This window comes from Chrysemys picta, chromosome 12, assembly GCF_011386835.1.
Source record: "Chrysemys picta bellii isolate R12L10 chromosome 12, ASM1138683v2, whole genome shotgun sequence".
NCBI classification, from domain to species: Eukaryota; Metazoa; Chordata; order Testudines; family Emydidae; genus Chrysemys; species Chrysemys picta.
This window is the reverse complement of record NC_088802.1, coordinates 26544674-26570796: the sequence shown is the minus strand read 5'-3', so window position 1 is coordinate 26570796 and position 26123 is coordinate 26544674. Positions and strand designations below refer to the sequence as shown.

At 49.1% G+C, this 26123-nt stretch overlaps 2 protein-coding genes across 4 annotated transcripts; one reads left to right on the top strand and one right to left on the bottom strand.

Moving 5' to 3' along the window:
- On the bottom strand, positions 1-17899 carry LOC101935715 (zinc finger protein 383-like). The gene is made up of 8 exons (XM_065562391.1): positions 17608-17899; positions 14997-15083; positions 9747-9980; positions 9111-9133; positions 8218-8330; positions 7880-7912; positions 6980-7093; positions 1-5866 (listed from the first exon to the last, which is right to left on the bottom strand). Exons 1-8 carry the CDS (start codon positions 17827-17829, stop codon positions 5046-5048), a joined length of 1647 nt encoding a protein of 548 aa, XP_065418463.1. The 5' UTR covers positions 17830-17899; the 3' UTR covers positions 1-5045.
- LOC103306929 (zinc finger protein 501-like) lies at positions 17805-25040 on the top strand. 3 transcript variants are annotated; one of them, XM_065562488.1, is made up of 3 exons: positions 17805-21972; positions 23123-23244; positions 23549-25040. In XM_065562488.1, the coding sequence occupies exon 3, from the start codon at positions 23612-23614 to the stop codon at positions 24974-24976; it is 1365 nt and encodes a 454-aa protein (XP_065418560.1). In that variant the 5' UTR covers positions 17805-21972; positions 23123-23244; positions 23549-23611; the 3' UTR covers positions 24977-25040. The 3 variants fall into 3 exon arrangements, with proteins under 3 accessions (XP_065418560.1, XP_065418562.1, XP_065418561.1); XM_065562489.1 differs by having other exon boundaries at positions 18208-18517; XM_065562490.1 differs by lacking the exon at positions 23123-23244.
- The last annotated feature ends 1083 nt before the right edge of the window (positions 25041-26123 follow it).

The window sequence follows — 26123 nt, the reverse complement described above, 5'->3', positions numbered from 1 at the left end:
GGCACTGATAGGGCGGCTGCTGAGCACCATCATTTTTTTCCAGCCCTGGAGCACCCACGGAGTCAGTGCCTATGTGGGGTGCATGGAAATACAATACCTGCACTGCTGGAACAGCATCACGGAAGCCATCCCTTTGAAGTCACCCATGGAGCTAAGAAATGGAGTTTCTTCCTAGACACTATTATGCATCCATATCCAAATTACTGGATCACATGAACAAAACTGTGGCTAGGCAACTGTTACCGCCTGAGGTGGTTATTAACTATGATCCTGTTGGTAGAAAAATTAGACTTAAATCCTCTGAGGGCACTTGTTTTATCTACCAGTGGGGAGCTAGCCAGTATATTGGGATTGTTCTCTGATGGTAGTATAAAAAAAATCCCCTTCTCAGCAGACATTGCAGGAAGTTTCAGAGTATTGGTTGGGATGTTTGTGCTGTTGGGAGTCAGAGGAGTGAGTGGAAATGTGGAAGGGGTTGGTACAGTGCAGGGAAGAGTGGGGTGTGGGGCCACAGTTGTGCAATGGAGGGTACTGGGGGCTTCGTCTCTGTCTTCTCCAAACCCGCACATCCATGACTGTCCCCCACATCTGCCATCCCCATCAAGAAATGGCCCCACCAACTCCATGCTGCTCCTGGCACCGTTCCTGCATCCTCACCCCAGCTCCTTCACTTGCAGCACTCACAATGATGCTCTTTTCTCCAAGGGGAGGCCAGTTGGGGATGGACAACCAGACTGGACAGGCAAAGGGACGGGAGACAAAGAGACGATGCAGGGGCGGTGTAATGACTAACATGCAGCCAGGGAATTCTGTGGCCAGGATAATCATTGCTAAGGTGCTAGAGCCTGGGGAGGGGGAGAGGTGGACTCTGGTATGTGGGGGTGCTGAAAAAATATTTTTTATAATTAATTGCCCCAAAACTTAATTAGTGCAGAGTTAAGATTGCTCAGTTTGGTGCCTGGTGAACTTCCAGAATGTGGAGAGTGGCTAAACTGAAACCTCTAAAAATCAGGCAATACAAAGTGAAGGTACATGCCACCCCAGCAGCGCCATCTCCTTGAGTGATGTCCCAATGCACCACTAACACACTAGCATTCTGCCCTAGCGCTTTGGGAACCAGGGCACATGAATATGCCTGCGGAGATGAGGATGTGCAACAAATATTTTATTATGAATTTACTTTGAAAAAGAGAAACCAATAGAGGGAAAGACTTCCATGAGACAGAGGCTACGTACTCACTACGGGGAGGGGGGGTCGATTTAAGATACGCAAATTCAGCTACGCAAATAGCGTAGCTGAATTCAACGTATCGGAGCCGACTTACCCCGCTGTGAGGACGGTGGCAAATCGACCTCCGCGGCTCCCCCGTCGACGGCGCTTACTCCTACCTCCCCTGGTGGAGTACAAGCGTCGATTCGGGGATCGAATGTTGCATCCCCTACGAGACGCGATAATTCAATCCCCGAGAGATCGATTTCTACCCACCGATTCAGGCGGGTAGTGTGGACGTAGCCATAATAGACTCCACAAAATCTGCACTTCCAGAAGAACAAGACCTCGCCCAGCCCCCATCCAGAAATATGGAGAAAAATCCCTCCCAGGGCAGTTAAGGAATCATCCTAGTATGTGACAACATGAGCTGGAGCCCCTCTCTGAAAACTGTGACAAGGGAATCCAGCTACAGTCCTTCCTGTCCGCACAGTAACCTCTCACCCAGACAGAGAGCAGGGAAAGAACTGGACAGTGTCAGATAATAAAAAAATACAGTTGTAACCAGAGAGTTGCACACTTCATTGCTTGTCGGCTGAGCTAACTGCACACAGTAGGGCAGTGGTCCCCAAGCTTTTGAGGGTCAGACCCCTCTCTTCCCCCTGTCCATGTCCCCCCCACAGCCAGGGCCAGGAGCGGGGCCGCAGCTCTCGGGGGGGGAAGGAGGGGAATGTGGACGGGGCAAGGGGGCTGAGGCTGGGGCCGCAGCTGCGGATGAGTCTGTGGCTGGGAGAGAACCGCAGCCGGGACCCCAGCCGGACGTGGAGCAGCAGCGAGACTGGGGCCGAGGTCAGGTGCAGGGCTGGGAGCCAGGGCCGCAGCCAGGGGCGGGATGGGGCTGGGTGATGCTCCCTCTCCATCCTCCATGGGAGCTGGACTGGCCCACTGCACCCCCCCGAACATTCCTCCATGCCCCCCGGGCGGGGCCCACCCCACAGTTTGGGGACCTCTGCACGAGGGGATCCTTGCATCATTCTATTCCCCCTGCAAGTTCCATGTGTGCCTCCCTCCCATCGCCTCTATTTCAGGTTCCCCCATTCCTCCCACCCCCATGCCAAGGGCTCCAGGGATTCCCATTTTCCCCTCAACATTTTAATCTCTGCTAGGACTATGGGGCTGAGATGCGGGGTGTTGCTAGCTGGAAGGAATCAATGGTTGCCATCAATGAGATTGTAACATCACTCCTGAGTTGCGGAAGGCAGGTGAGAGTATTGTTGTCCTGTGGCTGCACTGGCTCTTCCAGACCTTCCAGTGCACTAATACTATCCCCCATGACTGGAAGAAGGGTGTTGTTCTGGCTCAAACTTTGGTGGCACAAATAAGATGGCCAGAGATGGATATAAACTGAATATACAGCTAGACCACCTTAAGCATCTAGCCAGAGATCAATCTGAGTGGCTCTCAATTTCCAAGAAGGCCACATTCCTTTGGGATTTGCCATGATCAACCAGTTCTTTGATCTACAGACAATTGGAGACTCAGTAGGGTTTGGCCCAATTGGATGCAGTGTTCAAAAGTTATCGCGTTACGTCCAGATAAACGGAGAAATACCATCAAATTGATTGTTGGTCCTCTCTTTCCTCAGCCAGATAAGGACCTTTCCCTGCTCAGGTATCTGCATCCTTCTTAACACACAGTAGTGATGTTGCATGATTCCCTGGGAGGTGGGAATGCAGCAATTACAGATGCATCATGCTGTTGTCAGTCCTGAGGAAAATCTTCACTTCTGTGTTAATGTCTTGAATTAACGAAGCACTTTTGCGAAGGTCGCGATATTCACAGTGTGACTTGAGACCTCATTGTTCCGTGATTGACCAGATCTTTACTGCGAGACAGCTTTGTGAGAAGACGGCTGAACTTAATAAGCCATGCACAGCCATGTGCAGATTTCCGCCAGCATTTTGATTCAGTGCACTGAGCGAGGCTGTAGGATCTGATGAGGTGACTCGGCATCCCTGGGTATCCTTGACAGAAGAGCTCCGTCATGGAAGGGAAAGCTGAGTTGGAGTCAATAGCAGATACAGAGCACGGTGTCCTATATCTATGCAAGTTCAACAAGGCTGAGTTCTGACACCATCATTGTTCAGTGTCAACAACTGATCGGTTGACAAATAAGCTCGAGGAGGCAGAAGTGGGTGGAATTGAGCTGAATACCACTCCTCTTTGAGATCTCAAATACATCAATGACATTGTCTTGCTGGCTCGGTCTCAACTGCACATTGGTATGGTTATTAATCCCCAGTGGCCTCCAGCTCCAGATTGCAACCAGCTCAGTATTAACCTGTCCAGACAGGAGACTGAGCAAGTGGCAACTGTCAAATATTTGGCCAGTGTCATGGACAGGGCTGCAGGATGCTCAAAAGATGGCACTTATACAGTAGTGGTGGTTGCCGTGTTTCGGGCCTTTCAGCAGCCTTTGTGGGGAGGTTGTGACATCAAGCTTGCTACGAAACTGTGGCTCTAAAAAAGCATGGCTCTATTAATTCTATTGTATGGAAGTGGGCGCTGAGGAAGACTGAAGAACATCACATTCTCGTCATCTGCATCAACTGCTTCCGATCCAGTGGCAGGACAAGATCAGAAATGAGGCTATTTGAAGCCAAACCCAGCAACCACCTCCAACACATATTATTAGAAAGGAAGACCAATGAGTTCCAAAGTGTGTGTATGAAAGAATGCCACTACACAGACAAGGATCACATGGGCACCAAAATCTTTGGTGGCACAAATAAGATGGCCAGCGGTGGATATAAACTGAATAGACCACCTTCAGCACCTAGCTAGAGATCAATCCGAGTGGCTCTCAATTTCCAAGAAGGCCACATTCCTTTGGGATTTGCCATGATCAACCAGTTCTTTGATCTACAGACATTTGGAGACTCGGTAGGGTTCGGCCCAACTGGATGCAGTGTTCAAAAGTTATCGCATTACATTCATATAAACAGAGAAATGCCATCAAATTGACTGTCGGGCCTCTCTTCCCTCAGCCAATTAAGGACCTTTCCCTGTTCTGGTACCTGCATCCTTCTTAACACCCAGTAATTAGTGCGGTTGCATGGTTCCCTGGGAGATGGGAGACTACTATTATCCCCATGGCGGGAATGGGAGGAACAGATGCACAAAGAGGAGGGGAGGAACTGAGTTGGTTATGGAACCTAGCATTCCAGCCTCCCCCTTCCACCCTCCACTCTAATCTAGACCTCACACCCTTCTCAGAGCTGGGATCTGAACCTAGGAGTCCTGAGTCGCAATTCCCCCTGCTCTCACTATTACACAATACTGCCCTCACCGGAACTGCACAATCCAAAGAGCCCCACCTCTCCAGGGAATCTCCACCTCAAATCCCCCCAATCTCCAGCAACTGCCTGTGTCTGGAGAGATGTACAATACACTGAACATGATGCTAAAATTCTGCAACTTCTGATCAGCATCTCTTACCACCTGTTAACTACAGACCCACCAGGCCCGTCGCTGCTTCCCTGAATAATGTGCCTCTGCCCCTGCCCAAGAGGCCTAAGGAGCTGCCGACATGTCTCCGAGACAAACTGCAAGGGAGTTTTAGTTTACCTCTTCTCTAAATTGGAAAGTGTGTGTGGAACCCACAGAAATGTCTCCCCATTGATTCCATCACCTGCTCCTCCCAGACCCTGATATGACCCATCTCCCCAGTAGTACCTAGTGCTCCCTCCTATTCTGGCCTCCATCACCATCCACTGGAACCCAAACCATGTAGCCACCTACTGTCCCACCCAGATCCACCCTCAAATGAAGCAAATTATAATTTGTTGCAGGTGGGCACAGACCCATTGCCCCATACTGAGAGCTCCCATCTTCTGTGGACTTTTTGATGGGAAATTAGAGCAACCTTCGCTTTGTAGCTTTTCCCACAATCAGGGCATGTGTAGGGTCTCTCTCCCGTGTGTGTTCTCTGATGAACAACCAGGTGTGAGCTCTGAATGAAACTTTCCCCACAATCAGCACAGTTATAAGGTTTTACTCCAGTGTGGATTCTCTGATGAACAGTGCGGTTTGATTTTGAACTGAAGCTTTTCCCACAGTCGGGGCATTTATAGGGTCTCTCTCCCAAGTGGATTCTCTGATGTGAAATAAGGTTTGAGCACCGCGTGAATCTGTCCCCGCACTCACAGCAGGGATAAGGTTTCTGACCCGAGTGCGTTGTCTGGTGCGAAATGAGGTGTGACCTCCGAGTGAAGGTTTTCCCACAGTCACTGCACATAAATGGTTTCTCTCCTGTGTGCAGTTTCAGATGTCTAGTAAGGTTTGATTTGTGATTGAACTTTTTCCCGCACTCAACACATTCATGTTGTTTCTTTTTAGTGCCGATTCTCAGCTGGATCACTGTTTCATTGAGATCCTCCGAGCCTTCCCCTCGGGGAGTGGATTTACCCTGCATCTTCCCTTGGCAGTTTTCCTGCTGCCTTTCTGACCTGCGCCAACTCTCATGGGCTTCTTCCAGATCAGGACTCTGGGAAACATTCGCTTTGGATATTCCTGATACCGTCCCATGAGGTTCCACTCGCTTGGGACCTTCCTGCTGTGGATTCTCCTCATCATTCCCACTCACCGTCCCATCACCTGTTGGGACAGAGAGAATCCAGACTGGAGTCAGTCCCTGTGCTGGAGGACAGGGAACCTCAGAAAGGGGAACAGGAAACGAGGGAACAAACCCAAATATCTGCTGGGGAAATTGAAAAACCAGGAGCTGAATTCCATCCCATCCCTACTTTTCCTAGAAGACAGAGCGAGGAGGGGACCAGTTATGCTTCCACATTCCATAAGAACACTCAGTGGGCCAAGTTTCAGTCATGATGGGTGGGAAGCCATGAATGATATCTACCAGGAAGCTATGTCATCAATCTTCATCTGTAGGGCCCTACCAAATTCACTGTCCATTTTGGTCAATTTCACTGTCAGAGGGTTTTAAAAATGGTAAATTTCATTATTTCAGCTATTTAAATCTGAAATTTCACGGTATTGTAATTGTAGGGGTCCTGACCCAAAAATAGGATGACCAGATGTCCTGATTTTATAGGGATAGTCTCGATTTTTGGAGCTTTTTCTTACATAGGCACCTATTACCCCCCACCCATCCTGATTTTTCACACTTGCTATCTGGTCACCCTACCCAAAAAGGAGTTGCATGTGTGTGTGTGGGCGGAGGTGTTTGCAAAGTTATTGTAGGGGAGGGGTTGCAGTACTACTACTCCTACTTCTGTGCTGCTGCTGGCAGCGGTGCTGCCTTCAGAGCTGAGCAGCTGGAGAATGGGAGGCTGCTGGCTGGGAGCCCAGCTCTGAAGGCAGAGCCACTGCCAGCAGCAGCGCAGAAGTAAGGGTAGCATAGTATGGTATCCTGCCCAACTCTGAAGTCAGCACAGAAGTAAGGGTGGCAATACCGTGACCCCCTAAAATAACCTTGTGACCCTCCTGAAACTCCCTTTTGGATCAGGACACCCAATTTGAGAAACACTGGTCTCCCCCCATGAAATCTGTGTAGTATAGGGTAAAAGCACACAAAAGACCAGATTTCATGGTCCGTGACGTGTTTTTCATGGCTGTGAATTTGTTAGGGCCCTCTTCATCTAGGTGAGGTGAGGCAGAACTGGATGAGCATTCCAGGCCTTTGTGGGAATCCCAGCTGTTTACAGCAATGACAGATGGTTTTGCCAATCTGTGTGACTCATTCCTCACCTGTGCAGATGTTTCTCAGGATCTCTCTTTCCTTGGAGCACTGGAGATCTGGTACCCAGGGTTCTTTGCCCCATTCCACCTGGGCAATCATGTCAGGTTTTGGAATTAGAAAACCTGTTCCAGGGAAAGAAAACATGTGAGTCTAGGGTTTTACAGAGTTGTTTCCAGATGTGCTGGCTGCGTGGGCACACTTGTATAAACCAAACAGATGGGCAAATGTTCCTGGAAATCTTTTGGGGGAAGTCAGATGTTTCCTGGAAGATGTGTGTTGCTCCAGCAGAAGATCCAGGGATCTCCACAAACCAGGTAATTTTATAACTCTGGCAGAGCACAGCTGTGCAACCTCTTCCCCCTTTCTAACAGTGCTGAAGACAGAGCTCTTGCCAGGCAGAGAGCTACTCCTGGGAAGGGAGGGAGACATGAAGTCTCGATTTATGTGAGTGTGTACCCATGTTTAATAACACAGAGAGGCATCTACCACCCAGCCTCTCCCTCGGAAGCAATGGGGATGGATTATTCTCTGCATTGTCTCTGAATCTCCTCTCCCATGGGAGAGAGTGTGGGGGAGACAATCTTTCTCACAAGGGTTCTGGGGCCTATGGGGCGGGAATGTCAGAAAATGCCTCCCCCTCAGAGTTTGCACCCAGGGAGGAATGTTCCCGATTTGCTAACATTTGAGAATGTTTTGCTTGTCTGGTTTGATGTGTGAAACGTTGACATTAACGGGGGGTCCCAGGTGTAGGTTATTAAAGCAGGAAGGCTTGAGATAGAGGTGCAAGGGGCCTGCTCAACCCCACCAGCCGTGCGCATAGAAACAGCCTCCCTTCAGGCCTCCAATAATGTCCCCGGGGTTAAATCTCTGATGTCAGCCCCCACGGTCCGTCAGAGAAAGGCACATACCTATGTCACTGTCCAGCTCCAGTCGCATAGTCTCTAGGGGAAGGAGAGCACAAGAGAGGTAAGAATCCAGACCCCGGCATTCATGGAGATGTTCCAATTGGACGTTAATGTAACTGCACTTTTAATTATGAACTAGCAAGGCAGCCCAAGGCCAGCAATGCAGCCGCTGCAGACAGGGCAAGCCCCAGAGGGCTATTGCCATGGCAAAGGCCAGTTCACCCAAGCTGGGGAACACAAGATGGCGCCCGGGGTCAGTGATGTCACGAGAGCCGCCGACTCCTCTCCAGGGCGACTATTACTCTAACCAGAGGAGATGCCACCACGAGACTCCCATTTACCTTTGAATCCCTGCAGCAGCTCCAGCAGGATGGCACTTCTCTGAGAGAAATCCTCAAGTCTCTTCTCCAGCTTCACAAACCCAGACTCTGGCTTCTGCAGCGTCCTGTCCTCCCTGCTGGAGGAAGGCAGAGGGGTGGCAAAGGGGCCTGGTCCACAACCCGAGCCCGGCAGCCCCCGAACTCTGGGGTTATAAGCTTTGTAGACTGAGATGGTGTCACCTGCCTTGAGCCCTGTGCCCAGAGCAAAATGGGACGTGGGAGACACCGAGGCAAGGAACGGTGGCCAGTTTGGGAGTTTTCTTTGAACTTGGTCCTTTCACACAAAGCCCCTAATACTTAAGCTAAAGGAGGAACCCCATTGGCAGTCAGATAGTAGCTGGCTTCTCTCCTTACAGAGGCAGCCGCCAGAGGCATAGACATGGGTGGGCCGAGGCCCACCCACTTAGCATCCAGGCCCACCCAAATCTGAGCAGGGGTGTAGTGCTGCCACAGCAGCCCAGATTGTCACTTTGGGCACCTGAAATCCAGGCTGGAGCTATGCGCTCGCCCTTCAGAAAGCTACGCTCCGGCAGCTCTGCCTTGCCGTTTTCTGAGCCGCCCCATGCACATGTCCAGCTTGGCATGTGAAGCCCTGTGTCTGGGAGCACAAGGGCTAGGAAGAGGGCGTGGCGTCGGGGGAGAAGCGAGCTAGCACCGTCTATCACTGCCCATCCACCCGCAAGTCAGGGCCCACCCATATTTCCACTCCTAGGTATGCCACTGGCAGCCACTGGGGGGAGACATGACCACGCGCACCAAGGAATGTGTCACACTCCACGGACCGGGGGCAGCTGTGTATTCAGTGTGGTTTCCAAGCCTAACTGACCATGAGGGAGATGGAGCCCAGAACTCACCTGCTCTCAGAGCTGCCCACACCCTAGAGAAAGAGAGAGAAAAAAAAGAGGCAGTCAGAGGATGTGTCCCAGGCTGGGGGAGGTCTCTGCTCCTGCAGGCAAGTCGCTATTGGAGTTTCAGATATTTGGGGAATTTCAGACACTCAGAGAGCAGTGGCCATCCCCTCCAGGTGGGATATTTACTCTCAGCAGCCCCCGGGGAACCCCTGCTGAGAGGTCCTCACTGGCAACCCAGGCACTTCACAAGAAGAAAACATTTGTGACATTCAGCGTGAACTTCGCTTGGTGCTAAGAGCCCACACAAGCCCCTCTTCCCCACTCAACCCAGAGGCTGATCTGGGCTGACACCGGCCCTCTGCACTGGGAGGAATTTCACTCTCAAAGAATAAGGACATATACACGTTTACAGGGTGGGACAGACAGTCTTGGGGTTACAGTGCCCAGGAGCCCTGGATTCCATTCCTGGCTCTGACAAAGACTCACTGTGTGACCTTGGGCAAGTCCCTGCCTCTCTCGGCATCTGTTTCCCCCCGTGTAAAATGGGGATATGATCCCAACCCCACCTGTTTTGGGATCTAAGGCTGAGATGCTGCCATAGAATTGCTGTGCATTGTCATTGCAATAGCACAATCTCACCTGTATAGATTGGCTCAGTGGCTTCTGCCTATTCTCTCCTCCCCTCTGATTGAACAGTTCACTGAGCAGAGAAATCTCCTGGGACAACTCAGAGATGCTCTTGTCCCTTCTCTTGACAATGGCTCTGTCCAGCTTTTCCAGCTGGGACAGCAGCAGCTGCTCCTGCTTCTCCAGAAACCCACATAGATCCTTCCATTCGCAGAGGATCCTCTGTTTCTCGGCTTCCGTCTGTTTCTGCAATTACAGGGAAAGGGCGGCATGGTAACCAGGGGAATATCATACATTTGTCTCCCAGCAAGATGGGGGAGATATTGGCCAGAGCCAGGATCCCTTGTGGTGCATGATGGGAAGTTCACTTAGAACAGGAAGGATGGAGGGCTCAGGGCAGGGGAGAGCCGCATGTCGCTAATGACAATGGGATGGACTTTTCTCTCCACAACCTCATCAACTTGCACTGAGCCAAAATCTCTATCCAGTCAGCCCACATTTTATCTCCTTTCGGTGCTCTACCTTCAAGATTTTAAGGTCAGGAGGGACCATTAGATCATCTAACGGTTTCATGTTCTCTCCACAGGTACTAATGTGGAGAGTGGAGTAGATGATACATCTGAGGGAAGGGAGCAGAAGGAGACTCCACCGATTGGAAGGCATGAGATGCACTGTCCTAGGGATGGGGGTTCCACGACCACCGCTCCCAAGAGAAGGAGGAGGGTGGTGGTGGTCGGGGACTCCCTCCTCAGGGGGACTGAGTCATCTATCTGCTGCTCCGACTGAGAAAACCGAAAGGTGTGCTGCTTGCCAGGAGCTAGGAGTCACAATGTGACGGAGAGACTGCCGAGACTCATCAAGCCCTCAGATCGCTACCCCTTCCTGTTTCTCCACGTGGGCACCAACGATACTGCCAAGAATGACCTTGAGTGGATCACTGCAGACTACGTGGCTCTGGGAAGAAGGATAAAGGAGTTTGAGGTGCAAGTGGTGTTCTTGTCCATCCTCCCTGTGCAGGGAAAAGGCCTGGGTAGAGACCGTCGAATTGTGGAATTCAACGAATGGCTACGCAGGTGGTGTCGAAGAGAAGGCTTTGGATTCTTCGACCATGGGATGGTGTTGCAAGAAGGAGGAGTGCTAGGCAGAGACGGGCTCCACCTAACGAAGAGAGGGAAGAACATCTTCGCAAGCAGGCTGGCTAACCTAGTGAGGAGGGCTTTAAACTAGGTTAACCGGGGGAAGGAGACCAAAGCCCTGAGGTAAGTGGGGAAATGGGATACCAGGAGGAAGCACAAGCAGGAGAGTGCAAGAGGGGAGGACTCCTGTCTCAGACTGAGAAAGCGGGACAATCAGCGAGTTATCTTAAGTGCCTATACACAAATGCAAGAAGCCTGGGAAACAAGCAAGGAAAACTGGAAGTCCTGGCACAGTCAAGGAACTATGATGTCACTGGAATAACAGAGACTTGGTGGGATAACTCACATGACTGGAGTACTGTCATGGATGGATATAAACTGTTCAGGAAGGATAGGCAGGGCAGAAAAGGTGGGGGAGTTGCATTGTATGTAAGAGAGCAGTATGACTGCTCAGAGCTCCGGTATGAAACTGCAGAAAAACCTGAGAGTCTCTGGATTAAGTTTAGAAGTGTGAGCAACAAGGGTGATGTCGTGGTAGGAGTCTGCTATAGACCACCAGACCAGGGGGATGAGGTGGACGAGGCTTTCTTCCGGCAACTAGCACAAATTACTAGATCGCAGGCCCTGGTTCTCATGGGAGACTTTAATCACCCCGATATCTGCTGGGAGAGCAATACAGTGGTGCACAGACAATCCAGGAAGTTTTTGGAAAGTGTAGGGGACAATTTCCTGGTGCAAGTGCTGGAGGAACCAACTAGGGGCAGAGCTCTTCTAGACCTGCTGCTCACAAACCGGGAAGAATTATTAGGGGAAGCAAAAGTGGATGGGAACCTGGGAGGCAGTGACCATCAGATGGTCGATTTCAGGATCCTGACACAAGGAAGAAAGGAGAGCAGCGGAATAAGGACCCTGGACTTCAGAAAAGCAGACTTTGACTCCCTCAGGGAACTGATGGGCAGGATCCCATGGGAGATTAACATGAGGGGGAAAGGAGTCCAGGAGAGCTTGGTGTTTTTTAAAGAATGGCAGGCAACCAGCTTGGCTAAACAGTGAAATCCTTGCTGATCTTAAATGCAAAAAAGAAGCTTACAAGAAGTGGAAGATTGGACAAATGACCAGAAAAGAGTATAAAAATATTGCTCAGGCATGCAGGAGTGAAATCAGGAAGGCCAAATCACACTTGGAGTTGCAGCTAGCAGGAGATGTTAAGAGTAACAAGAAGGGTTTCTTCAGGTATGTTAGCAACAAGAAGAAAATCAAGGAAAGTGTGGGCCCCTTCCTGAACGAGGGAGGCAACCTAGTGACCGAGGATGTGGAAAAAGCTAATGTACTCAATGATTTTTTTGCCTCTGTCTTCACAAACAAGGTCAGCTCCCAGACTGCTGCACTGGGCAGCACAGTATGGGGAGAAGGGGACCAGCCCTCTGTGGAAAAAGAAGTGGTTCGAGACTATTTAGAAAAACTGGATGAGCACAAGTCCATGGGGCTGGATGCGCTGCATCCGAGGGTGCTAAAGGAGTTGGCGGATGTGACTGCAGAGCCATTGGCCATTATCTTTGAAAACTCATGGCGATCGGGGGAGGTCCCGGATGACTGGAAAAAGGCTAATGTAGTGCTCATCTTTAAAAAAGGGAAGAAGGAGGATCCAGGGAACTATAGGCCAGTCAGCCTCACCTCAGTCCCTGGAAAAAGCATGGAGCAGGTCCTCAAGGAATCAATTCTGAAACACTTAGAGGAGATTTAAGTGATCAGGAACAGTCAGCATGGATTCACCAAGGGGAAGTCGTGCCTGACTAACCTAATTGCCTTCTATGATGAGGTAACTGGCTCTGTGGATGAGGGGAAAGCAGTGGATGTGTTATTCCTTGACTTTAGCAAAGCTTTTGATATGGTCTCCCACAGTATTTTTGCCAGCAAGTTAAAGAAGTATGGGCTGGATGAATGGACTATAAGGTGGATAGAAAGCTGGCTAGATTGTCGGGCTCAACGGGTAGTGATCAACGGCTCCATGTCTAGTTGGCAGCCGGTTTCAAGTGGAGTGCCCCAAGGGTTGGTCCTGGGGCCAGTTTTGTTCAATATCTTCATTAATGATCTAGAGGATGGCGTGGACTGCACTCTCAGCAAGTTTGCAGATGACATTAAACTGGGAGGAGTGGTAAATACGCTGGAGGGTAGGGATAGGATACAGAGGGACCTAGACAAATTAGAGGATTGGGCCAAAAGAAACCTGATGAGGTTCAACAAGGACAAGTGCAGAGTCCTGCACTTAGGACGGAAGAATCCCAGGCACTGTTACAAACTAGGGACCAAGTGGCTAGGCAGCAGTTCTGCAGAAAAGGACCTAGGTGTTACAGTGGATGAGAAGCTGGATCTGAGTCAACAGTGTGCCCTTGTTGCCAAAAAAGCTAACAGCATTTTGGGCTGTATAAATAGGGGCATTGCCAGCAGATGGAGGGACATGATCATTCCCCTCTATTCGACATTGGTGAGGCCTCACCTGGAGTACTGTGTCCAGTTTTGGGCCCCACACTACAAGAAGGATGTAGAAAAATTGAAAGAGTGCAGTGGAGAGCAACAAAAATGATTAGGGGGCTGGAGCACATGACTTATGAGGAGAGGCTGAGGGAACTGGGATTGTTTAGTCTACAGAAGAGAAGAATGAGGGGGGATTTGATAGCTGCTTTCAACTACCTGAAAGCAGGTTCCAAAGAGGATGGATCTAGGCTGTTCTCAGTGGTACCAGATGACAGAACAAGGAGTAATGGTCTCAAGTTGCAGTGGGGGTGGTTTAGGTTGGACATTAGGAAAAAAAATTTCACTAGGAGGGTGGTGAAGCACTGGTATGGGTTACCTAGGGAGGTGGTGGAATCTCTTTCCTTAGAGGTTTTTAAGGTCAGGCTTGACAAAGCCCTGGCTGGGATGATTTAGTTGGGATTAGGTCCTGCTTTGAGCAGGGGGTTGGACTAGATGACCTCCTGAGGTCCCTTCCAACCCTGATATTCTATGATTCTAAGATCTAGACCAGTGGTTCTCAACCCGCAGCCCGTGGGCTGCTTAAGGCCCAATCAGCACACAGCTGCGGCCAGTCACGCCGGGTTTACAATGGAGCTGTGCCCATATTCAGAAGGGGCCCCGGCACCCGGACTGTAGCCCCAACCCATGCTCTGCCCACACTTCATTCTGAGGCCCCGCCCCTGCTCGGCCTCTTCCCCCGCGAGGCCCAGCCCATCACTCGCTCCTCTCCACCACCTCCCATCCTCACCGCCTGCTCCCTCCTCTCTGCCTCCTCCGCCCCGTGTGAGCAGTGGGCAGGGCCTCAGGGCAGAGCACAGGTGGAATTGGGGGCAGGGCCACAGTCCGGGCACCAGGGCCCACAAAAGATTAATCCAGCCCTGGCCTCAGGGACATATAGGTAGTGTATATATATATATATATATATATATATATATATATATATATATATATATATATATATATATATATTGTGGATGCGGCCCACATAACACATAGAGAGCAGCAAGTGCAGCCCACAATGGTAAATAGGTTGAAAACCACAGATCTAGCTGATCTCCGGTATATCACACATTGTCCAATTTCAAACCAGTGACTCCTGTATTGAACCCAACAACCGGTATCTGACTAAAGCAGGTCTTCCAGAAGGCATCCACTCTGGATTGGAAGGAATCAAAAGATGGAGAATCCACCACTTCCCTTGGTAGTTTGTCCTACTGGTTAATCACGCTCACATTTTTATAAAAGTGTCTTATTTCTAATTTGAATTTGTCTGGCTTCAGCTTCCAGCCATGGTTCTTGTTATGCTTTTCTCTGACAGATGAATGAGCCCTTCAGGATCCAGTATTTTCTTCCTGTGGAGGCACTGAGCCTGTCACATCTGAACAGCTTGGGCTGGGGTCTTTCTGGGCCAAGACGCAGACAGACGCTTTCCTGCATGTCAGCCACTCCGAGGGCATCACATTACCCAACACCTGCCCAATCCTGCCCTGCTCCCTGGGCTGCAATGGGGATGGTTCCCTGACTGGGCTGGCAGGACAAGCTGTGTGTTGCCATGTCACTCAGGGTACTCTGATACCAGGCAAGCCTTGGGGAAGGGTTTCTGGGCACCTACCAGCAGCTTCTCACTTTGCATCTCCTCATCAGCTTTGGTTTCTTCTCTCTCTTTTATCAGACAGGCCAGCCGCTCTTGTGACATATCCTGGAAGAAGCGGGGGTGGGAGCCAGGTGTAAGAGGGTTTGATTTTACAGACAGTGTCACAGTTGCCAGATTTCAGGGACCTCTCTGCCCCACAGTATCCCTGGCACACACTCACACAGACCCTAGGTAAGTATTTGGCCCTTAGCTTTCTTGCTTTAAAGCACTGATACTCAGACTGAGGCTCGAGAACCGCAAGCGGCTCTTCAATGTGTCTCCTGCGGCTCTTTGCAGCACATGATAGTAAAACACTGTGTGATTTCATTATTAACCAATCTAAGTTATTAACCAATCAGGATGCTTTTATACTGTTATTAACCAATGATATTATTAACTTGCACTAAGTTATTAACTTATTTGCTTTGAGAATTATATATATATATAAGACTATCCTTGAATCGCAGGATGATTGTCATATAATTGCGGCTGTGTTGCAGACAAGACATGGAAAATCGCAGAAAAGTAATAATGGACCTTTATTAATTGCAGTAACTTGGAAAAGCCGGCTGACAGCAGAAGCCCTGGCCACCCATAGCGGATAGCGGGAGTCTTGGCTGCCTGGGGCTGACAGCTGGAGCCCTGCCATGCGTGGGGATGAGAGCCGGAGCCCCGGCCGCCCAGGACTGTCAGTGAGGCTGACTGTTAAAAGGTAACATACATACACCTGAATTCAGCATTAAAATTGTAGTGGAAGTCTAATATTGTGGGATCCACAATTTCCGTAAAATCGTAAATTAAGTAGGGATATATATATAATATTTCTCCTGTCATGCTGTTTAAATATGACTGTACAGTACTCTAGTAAATGAAACAATGAATTCACACAACTGTGGCTCTTTTGGTTAATAGTGATCACTAATTTGGCTCCTAAACCATTGACTATCACTGCTTTAAAGCTACAGCTGATGGGAGAGGGGATGGCAATCAGGGGGCTGGATTGTCCATACAGAAACAGAGAGAACTGGAAGTAGTAATGATACAGCACAAAAGCACAGCTCCAAAACCCGCCAACCCTCCCCTCCTCAACATCCCCCCACCCCAGTTCCATCCTTCCCAACTCCCTGACATGCCCCCAAGACCAGCTCCAAATATTGCCACACACCCCAAATATTCTCCAGAGACCCTGGGTGCACACCATCAATCTATCCCACATCCCCATCACCCCGAAGCCAAATACCCCCCCGCAACCAAAATCCCAGCTCTTAAAACCCCCACATGTTCAATTCCCCACCACCACCACCACCTGTACTCACATCCTGGCTCCAAGCAAACACCCCCACATAAAGATGATCCACTGTGAATATCTGCTTACTTTCAGAGGTGGGGGGAGGGGCTGAGACTTAGCACCATGCTCTGCAGTAGTCATTGGGCTATAGCTCCCCGCCTGCATCTCCCAACCCCAGGCTCAGTCTCTTCCTGGTTCAGTCACACTCACCCTGCAGCAAGGGCTGTTCTTTCTAGTTTGTGGCCTGCGCCCATCCGTCTCACCTTAGTGCCTTGGGTCATTCCCCCTTCTGGGCCCCATGGGGGGAACTCAGGGTCCCTGGGGCAAACCACGGAGATGGGTTCCTGATCCCCTTGGCAGGACAGTGTCAGCACTTCCCTGGGTCTACCTCATGTCCCACTTCTTCTTGCTCCTCTCCCCCACCCCATGCACTGAGCTGCCTGATGATTCCCGTATGGCCAGCTCTTCTGATTTATTCAAGTCTCATGATATATTGTGATTTTTCCCCTAAGGCCCCAGAACCTGGAGTCGTGTGAGTACACCAGACTCTCAACTTTCACTTTCTACAAAAATTAAGTTTCTCATCTTTATGGTTGCAATTAAAAAGCATCAACATGGTGAACCCTCAAGGCTCAAAAGCCAGAAAGAAAATAAAAAAGGGTGACCATACATTCTGTTTTGGCCAGGACAGTCCCCTTTTTTAAGCCATGTCCCGCCCGTCCCAACCTTTTTGGCAAAAATGGGCATTTGTCCCGTTTGCTCTTGCCTGCTTGATCAGATGGAAAGAGCAAATGGGACAAATGCTCACTTTTGTCAAAAAAGTGGGATGCGGCGGAACATGTGATGGGGAGGCAGAGCTCAGGCAGGGGGCAGGCGAGCAGCGAAGCCAGCCTCGAGCGGGGACGGGGGGTGGGGGGAGGCAGGGCTCAGGCGGGTAGCTGGAGTCAGCACCATGCCATCTCCCATTTTCCCTTTGGGAAATATGGTCACCCTAAAATAAAGAGATTTCCACATGTGGTGTTGTTGTTTTTTTTTTTAAATCTCATGATTCTTAAACCAATCTCTTGATTCTCGAATGCTTCAGTGGGCAATAGCGTCATCCCCACCATGCTCCACAGAGCATTCTGCAGGGAACTTTGGAGGAGGAGCCAGGGCTCCACAGGAAGGAAGCCTATGGCAGCAGTCAGTCTGTGTGCACATGGCTAGCATGCCAGCTACAGTTGCAGCACTTCTGTCAATACTTCTCTGCCAAAGCGCTAGCTCGGTTTTACAAGCCTGGAGTCCAGCTCACGTTATTATTACCCAGTATGTGGCACATGAAACATGCAGGACGGGCTTCTGGCATCTAGGACAGGAAGGGCTCCACTCCGGCTCCTCCAGGGGGTCTGAGTTGCAGGCCCGCGGGCAGATGTTGTGCCCGCAGCTGGCATCTATGAAATATTCCAGGCACACGGGGCAGGAGGAGAGCGTATCTTCCAGGCTCGGCACTGGGCTCCCGTTACCGGCCATGGCCGCTCCGCACATACAAAGGGCTCTAGTCTCTGCTTGGGTTGGGGGTGGGGAGGGAGGGGGTGGAGGCGAGGTTGTGGTGGGAAATGGAGAGGCGTCTCCTCGCCCGGGATTGGCTCATGTCCTGGGAGCCCCCGCCAGGGTCTTTGTGACACTGGGAGCATTGAGACAAAATTCAGCCTGGATGGGAGAGAAAACACCCAGATCCCAGGCAGCCGGGTCTGCAGATCCATTGGGGGTGGGGGAGGAGAGAGCCAGGCTGGGGAGACTGGAAGGGGAGCAGCAGGGCTGGGGAGACCGGACGCCTGGGTTCTAACCCCAGGGTCTGGGGAGTTCGGGTCCAACCCGGGAAAGCCCCAGGGGGCGGTTGCAGCCCGAGTTGATATGGAGGGACGCACAGGAAGGGACTGGTGTGGGAGGAAGGGGGGAGGAGAGGAAAGAAGAGAGGGATCAGAGACTGGGCAGCATCCCCTTGCCTGGGAGCTGCTCATCAGCAGGGCTCTTAGCTGCTGCTGCTGCTGCCTCCCTTGGGAGCCGGGGCTGAGCCGCTGCTGCTCCCCTCCCATCTCTGTCTGTGCTGGGGAGAGACCTGCATTAACCCCCCCCTGTGCCCAGCCCGGGGGGACTTTCTGCGGGGGCTGGAACCAGCCCCTGGGGCAGCCCCGGGCTCTGCCGACAACAGCTCCAGAGCCGGAGCCTGCAGGTGAGGGGAGAGACCCGGGGGAAAGGCTGGGGCCGGGCAGGAAAGTGACTCTGCACAAAGGGCCCCTGGGAGCTGCCTTAACAGCATGACTGCTGTTGCTGGTCTCAGTCTGCCCTGAGCACTGATCAGGATCTATCCCAGGGGCAAAGCTGCGGGATGGTGCCTTCAGATGGGGAAATTGGGGAGGAAGATGAGGGACTTAAGGGGCACTATCAACAGATCCCCCCCCAAAGGGGGTGTCCCATTTTTGTCTGAGGAAGGGTAGAGTTGTCAGGAAGCTTAAGAGTGAACAATATGACAGAGAAGTAGAGAGACAGTGTGAAATGTGGTCAGTTTAACCATCTCTGCTGTTGGGTGAACAACAGGGGAGAGGTGAAGGGGTGACACAGGAGAGGGAAGAGTGTGTGTGCGGTAGTGATGGGTGGGAGGGGGGTTAAATGTGCAGCGGCTGTCAAAAAAGCAACCAGTATGTTGGGAATCATTAGGAAGGGGATCTCACAAAACTGGGTGACTGGGCAACAAAATGGAAGATGAAGTTCAATGTTGATAAATGCAAAGTAATGCACATTGGAAAACATAATCCCAACTATACATACAAAATGATGGGGTCTAAATTAGCCGTTACCACTCAAGAGAAAGATCTTGGAGTTATTGTGGATAGTTCTCTGAAAACATCCACTCAATATGTATCTGAAGTCAAAAAAGCAAACAGAATGTTGGGAATCATTAAGAAAAGGATAGATAATAAGACAGAAAATATCATATTGCCTTTATATAAATCCATGGTATGCCCACATCTTGAATACTGCGTGCAGATGTGGTCGCCCCATCTCAAAAATGATGTATTGGAATTGGAAAAGGTTCAGAAAAGGGCAACAAAAAATGTTTAGGGATATGGAACAGCTTCCATACAAGGAGAGACTAATGAGACTGGGATTTTTCAGCTTGGAAAAGAGACGACTAACGGAGGATATGATTGAGGTATATAAAATCATGATTGGTGTGGAGAAAGTAAATAAGGAAGTGTTATTTACTCCTCATAACACAAGTAGGGGTTACCAAATAAAATTAATAGGCAGCAGGTTTAAAACAAAAAAAAAGGAAGTATTTCTTCACACAATGCACAGTCAACCTGTGGAACTCTTTGCCAGAGGATGTTGTAAAGGACAAGACTATAACAGGGTTCAAAACAGAACTAGATAAGGTAATGGAGGATTGATCTCATCAATGGCTATTAGCCAGGATGGGCAGGGATGGTGTCCCTAGCCTCTGTTTGCCAGAAGCTGGGAATGGGTGACGGAATGGATCACTTAACTTATCTGTTCTGTTCATTCCCTCTGGGGCACCTGGCATTGGCCATGATTGGAACACAGGATACTGGGCTAGATGGACCTTTGGTCTGACCTAGTATGGCCGTTCTTATGTTCTTATTCTTCATTTACAAATATAACCCCATTGCCAACCTCTCTAAGAGAAGCTGTGGGGTCCTCTCAAATTTTGCTTTGATAGATAAACCTCCCTAGTTGTGAAGTGCCAGCAGAGAAATGTTTGCTCTATCATACACATCAGGAGTAAAAGGACTTGGACTGTGTTACTTTCTTCCTACCTTGTAAAAATGTTACCCACCCATCCCCACTGAAATGATCTGCACAGATCCCTCGGGAGGATGGGGGCCTTCAGTGGTCATTCCTTATCAAGGGCACATCAGAGTAGGAGGATCCTGTTCAGCTGTTAAAGGAATATTTCTGCTGCCAGATAGTCTGTATTTTTTTTTTTAAATCTTTATCACTCACTTCACTTCATAATAGCTTCAAAAATCATGTTTGACGGGGGAGAAAAAGCCTATCACATTTCAGACTCTCATGCTTCGGAAAAGTCTGTGTTTCTCTAAATAATATTTCTGTTGGACACACCCATGCTTTCATAACTGCCTGAAAAATAGCAATGTCTCACTGGAGAGAATAGGCCAGTCAGATTTTATCCCCCAAAATGTAAATTTCAGACCATAATGTGCATAAATTCCCTTTCTCATCAGCATTTTATTTATTAGTGTCACCAACTAGTGGGATGTAATTAGAGCTTTATCAGGCACATAGTTGTGACCAAATCCTGCCTGACAGTTGCTGAACTATAATTCAGACAAGGCAATGAGATGGACATTAAGTTGGACATTAGGAAAAACTTCCTGACTGTCAGGGTGGTTAAGCACTGGAATAAATTGCCTAGGGAGGTTATGGAATCTCCATAATTGGAGAATTTTTAAGAGCAAGTTAGACAAATACCTGTCAGGGATGGTCTAGATAATACTTAGTCCTGCCATGAGTGCAGGGGACTGGACTAGATGACCTCTCAAGGTCCCTTCCAGTTCTATGATTCTATGTACCCACAATTTTTAAAGGTTACCTAAAAAAACAATTGGGTTTGTGACCAATTTCCCCCACTTGTGCTGAATGAAAAAAGACCTGAAAGAGACTTTGGTTTTCTTCTTTTTTATTAAATATTAGAAGTACACAAGTATTCTAATATTTTCTAAAAGACTCTATGGACAACTGAAGAATTATTAGATTTACAAAATGCAGGGAACATAGCAAAGGAAACATGATTTTATCCCATGATTTTTTTTTTAAGTATCAGTCACTGTAGTTAAAGCTGTGTGAAACTGGAATTTTATGGAAAATTCTGTGATTTTTAAATTTGTTCCAAATCAGAAAGAAATGTCAAAACTTGGTATTTCCCGTGGCTGGACACAATATTCCAGTTGAGGCCCAATCAGCGTGGAGTAGAGCGGAAGAAGTAGTTCTCATGTTTTGTTTTCAACACCATGCTAATACATACCAGAATGATGTTTGCTTTTTTTGCAATAGTGTTACACCATTGATTCATATTTAGCTTGTAGTCCACTATGACCCCCAGATCCCCTTCCGCAGTACTCCTTCCTAGGCAGTCATTTCCCATTTTGAATGTGTGCAAGTGATTGTTCCTTCTTAAGTGGAGTACTTTGCATTTGTCCTTATTGAATTTCATCCTATTTACTTCAGACCATTTCTCCAGTTTGTCCAGATCATTTTGAATTTTAATCCTATCCTCCAAAGAACTTGCAACCCCTTCCAGCTTAGTATCATCCGCAAACTTTATAAGTGTACTCTCTATGCCATTATCTAAATCATTGATGAAGATATTGAAGAGAACTGTACCCAGATATGATCCCTATGGGACCCTACTTGATATGCCCTTCCAGCTTTACAGTGAACCACTGATAACTACTCTCTGGTGATGGTTTTCCAATCAGTTATGCAGTCACCTTATAGTAGCTCCATCTACGTTGTATTTCCCTAGTTTGTTTAGGAAAAGGTCATGCAAGACAATATCAAAAGCTGTATTACTGTCAAGATATACCACATCAACTGCTTCCCCCCATCCACAAGGCTTGTTACCCTGTCAAAGAAAGCTATCAGGTTGGTTCTTGATAAACCCATGCTGACTGTTACTTATCACATTATATTCTAGGTGTTTGCAAATTGATTGCTTAATTATTTGCTCCATTATCTTTCCCGGTACTGAAGTTAAGCTGACTGGTCTGTAATTCCTCGGGTTGTCCTAATTTCCCCTTTTATAGATTGGCACTATAATTGCCCTTTTCCAGTCCTCTGGAATCTCTCCTGTCTTCCATGACTTTTCAAAGATAATCGCTAATGGCTCAGATATCTCCTCAGTCAGCTGCTTGAGTATTCTAGGATGTATTTAATCAGGCCCTGGTGACTTGAAGACATCTAACTTGTCTAAGTAATTTTTAACTTGTTCTTTCCCTGTTTTAGCCTCTGATCCTACTTCATTTCCACTGGCATCCATTATGTTAGGCATCCAATCGCTACTAACCTTTTTGATGAAAACTAATACAAAAAAGTAATTTAGCATTTCTGCCATTTCCCCATTTATAGTTATTGTTTTGCTCCCCTCATTGAGTAATGGGCCTATCCTGTCCTTCATCTTCCTCTTGCTTCTTATGTATTTGTAGAATGTTTTCCTGTCAACCTTTGTCTCTAGTTAGTTTAATCTTGCCTTCCTAATTTTGTCCTTACATGCTTGTGTTATTTGTTTATATTCATGCTTTGTAATTTGACCTAGTTTCCACTTTTTGTAGGACTCTTTTTTGGGTTTCGGAAAATTGAAGATCTCCTGGTGAAGCTAGGGTGGTCTCTTGCCATACTTCCTATCTGTCCTACACATCTGAGTATCTGAATATCCACAGGGCTTCAATAGTCACAGACTCCTTGTGTCCCCTGCCTTGGGCTGGTTCCCTCCCCTGAGGTTCTCTGGCCTTCTGCAGTGTTGTGACAAGTGGCTTATTATCTGCTCTCTGACCAAGTAATCAATTCCCCATGTTTGGGGATCCCTACTTTTATTCCAGGAGACACACAGCACGTTTCCCTCCAGTCACTAGGCTTTCCCATGGGGTCTTCATGAACATTTTCCCATCTTTGAGGATGAAATGTCCCTCCTGCAAAGAAAGAGGCTGGATGGGACCAGGTGGGATGTTCTCTCTGGGAAATGGTCAATGGAGCTATAACAAGCTCTGATAATCACCCCTTTCCATCCTATGAGCAGGACCCCCGCTCCCCCGAACACCTCACTAGACCTCATTTACCACATGGACCACGGGGAAGAACCCAGTGCCCCAGACCCTCAAGATTCTTCAGAAAAGGAGACACTGAGCGACTCCCACCCAGGTGAGGAATAAGTCAGACCAAACCCCAAAACTTCCAATGCCCCTGTAAGCTCTCCGACCCCTGCCTCTTCTCAGCTCAGTCAGAAAAATAGCCAGCAGGTGTCATATCCTCATGGCAGATGTCACTCATGGCCTCTCATCCATCCTGACTGGGACCAGCCAGTAATGACCTCTCCTCCATGTTCAGATGGGCTGAGAAGGCAGAATTGGTCCCTCTGCACCTTCTCCTTCGCTGGCTGGGTATTGAGCTTATCACCTGGTTTGGTTTGGTTTGGTTTACCCGTATTTGCCATTCACCTTTGCAGCACAGGGAATGACTCACGTCTGGATTCAGAAGGGAGCTGATAGGTTCAGAAGGGAGAGTAAAGATGACAGACCTCAGCAGGAATGTCCCGAGTGAATGGAACTGCATGGGATGTTATCAGGAAGCGCCAAAGGGGAACTTTCCCAGAATCGTGAAAAGGAAAAAGCCAGTGAGAGTCAGTCTTATAAATGCCCCGACTGTGGGAAAAAGCTTCCACTGGAGCTCACGCCTTGCCATTCATCGGCGAATCCACACAGGAGAGAAGCCACATAAGTGTGCCGACTGTGGGAAAGGCTTCAATTGGCGGGCACAGCTTATCACACATCGGAGATGCCACACGGGAGAGAAACCCTTTACATGCGAGGACTGCAGGAAAAGCTTCATGCGGAGCTCCAGCCTTACTGAACACAAGAGAATACACACGGGAGAGACACCTTACAAATGCGACTATTGCGGGGAAAGATTTGCCTGGAGCTCAGCCCTCGCTGTACAGAGGAGAAGCCACACGGAAGGGGAACCCTATCGATGTAAAGACTGTGGGAAAAGCTTCTGCATGAGCTTGGATCTTAGTAAACATAGAAGAGTGCACACGGGAGAGAGACCCTATACATGCCCCAACTGCGGGAAGAGCTTCAGAGTGAGCTCAAACCTCATGGCACATCGGAGGATCCACACCGGAGAGAGACCCTATAAATGCCCTAAATGTGAGCAAAGCTTCCGGCAGAGCTCCACCCTTCTTAAACATCAGAGACTACACTTGCAAGAGAGGCCCTATAAATGCCCTGAGTGCAGGCAAAGCTTCTGTGTCAGCTCAGCTCTGACTGTTCATCGGAGGATCCACACAGGAGAGAAACCTTACAGATGCAAAGGCTGTGGGAAAAGCTTCAGGAACAGCTCATCCCTTATGACCCCCCAGAGGATCCACACGGGAGAGAAACCCTATAAATGCCCCGACTGCGGGAGGAGTTTCAGCCAGCGCTCAGCCCTATCTGCACACAGGAGCATCCACACAGGAGAAAGACCCTATAAATGCGACTGTGGGGAAAGCTTCATTGTGAGTGCTGACCTTCTCAAGCATCAGAGAATCCACACGGGAGAGAAACTCTACAATTGCAAAGACTGTGGGAAAAGCTTCTGTTGGAGCACCAACCTTGCTGCCCACAGGAGGATCCACAGGGGAGAGAATCCTTATAAATGCCCTGACTGTGGGAAAAGCTTCACGGATAGCTCAACCCTTATTACGCATCAGAGACTGCACATGGGAGAGAGACCCTGCTCTGATTGCGGGAAAAGGTTCAGTCAGAGCTCAGCCCTTACTAAGCATCGGAGAATCCACACAGGAGAAAGAAGAGAACTCAGGATGACATGTTCAGTGAGATCCTGCAAGCCAGTGCTGCATCCGATGGTGAACAGAGGGCCTGTAGGATGAATATTGTAGACTGTGTGGCGAAGGAAAGAGTGGACAGGAGAAAGGCGTAGGAAAAGCAGAGGGAGATGCACTAGGACATACTTGGGCTTCTCTGGCAGCAAGCACAGATGCTGCAGACTCTTGTGGACCTACAACTTCAACAAACACAGGCTCGCCTCCCTTTGCAGCCCATGGAGAACTCCGGGATAGCACCTCCCTACACCCCTCCTCAACATTCCACATGACATCAGGGGCTGCATCCATAGCCCTACCACTCCGGGGGACATTAAGGACAACCACAGCATCACATACATCAACCGTAGCTCTCAACAGGTCAGTGTATGTGTAGCTAAACTGGACATGAATGTTCCTTCCCCTTCTTTAAGCTCTGTTCTAGACATGTACTAAGGTTTTAACGTATTTACTTTTAATTTGCAAATAAAGCACTGAGTCTGTGTGTAGAAAAGAAACTTTTAATAAAAGGAGGGATGTCCCCGGCATTAATTTGGGAGAACGCTGCAAGCAGGATTCATAAACAAAACCATGAGCCAAACACCCACCCCAAAGTATGCTGGGCTGTGTCCTTTGGCCTCCAACAGAAAGTGGAAGTTGAGATTCAGAACTCCCTTCCTTCGCTCCCCTGACATTTTAAACAAGACATGCTTATTGACACTTCCGCTTGGGAGTGCTTGTGCACCGCGCTTCTCACAGCACCAGCCATGGTGCGTATGGCTCACCTGGGGAGGGGGAAACAAGGAGGGAATTGCTTGGTAGCATGAAACTGAGTATACTGGCACCGTTTCCCATAGGTGGGTGTGATTTTAGCTGGTATCTCACTCCTGAGGGTAACAAAACCACCCGGGCCTGTAGGCCACTAGCCAGTTTACCACAGTCGGGTGAAAGTGTCCTACCGTGGAGGAAGAGATAAGATTGACATCTCTAGAAACCTTGGGGAGAAGACTGCAGAGCACCTCTGTGAAAGTTTAGTTGAGATCTCTCAGGAGGATTCAAGGGATATCTCTGTGTACATAAACAAACGGCTCCACTTACCCACCCAGGTGTGCCAGAATGGGGCGGGGTTAGGGGGCCATGACCCTCCCACTTTTTACCGGTGGTAAGGGTGAGTGATGGGGGCAGGAGGTGGAGAGAGGAGTGAGCGGAAGGTGGG

Bases quoted from the DNA above. Each gene is read 5' to 3' on its own strand.
- LOC101935715 (XM_065562391.1), bottom strand. From the start codon at position 17,829: ATGTGCGGAGCGGCCATGGCCGGTAACGGGAGCCCAGTGCCGAGCCTG. The intron at 15,084-17,607 runs GTAATAATAACG...CGCTTCTTCCAG, and splicing joins TTTCATGTGCCACATACTGG to GATATGTCACAAGAGCGGCT. The intron at 7,913-8,217 runs GTAAATGGGAGT...TCCTTCCCCTAG, and splicing joins GCTGCTGCAGGGATTCAAAG to AGACTATGCGACTGGAGCTG.
- LOC103306929 (XM_065562490.1), top strand. From the start codon at position 23,612: ATGACAGACCTCAGCAGGAATGTCCCGAGTGAATGGAACTGCATGGGA.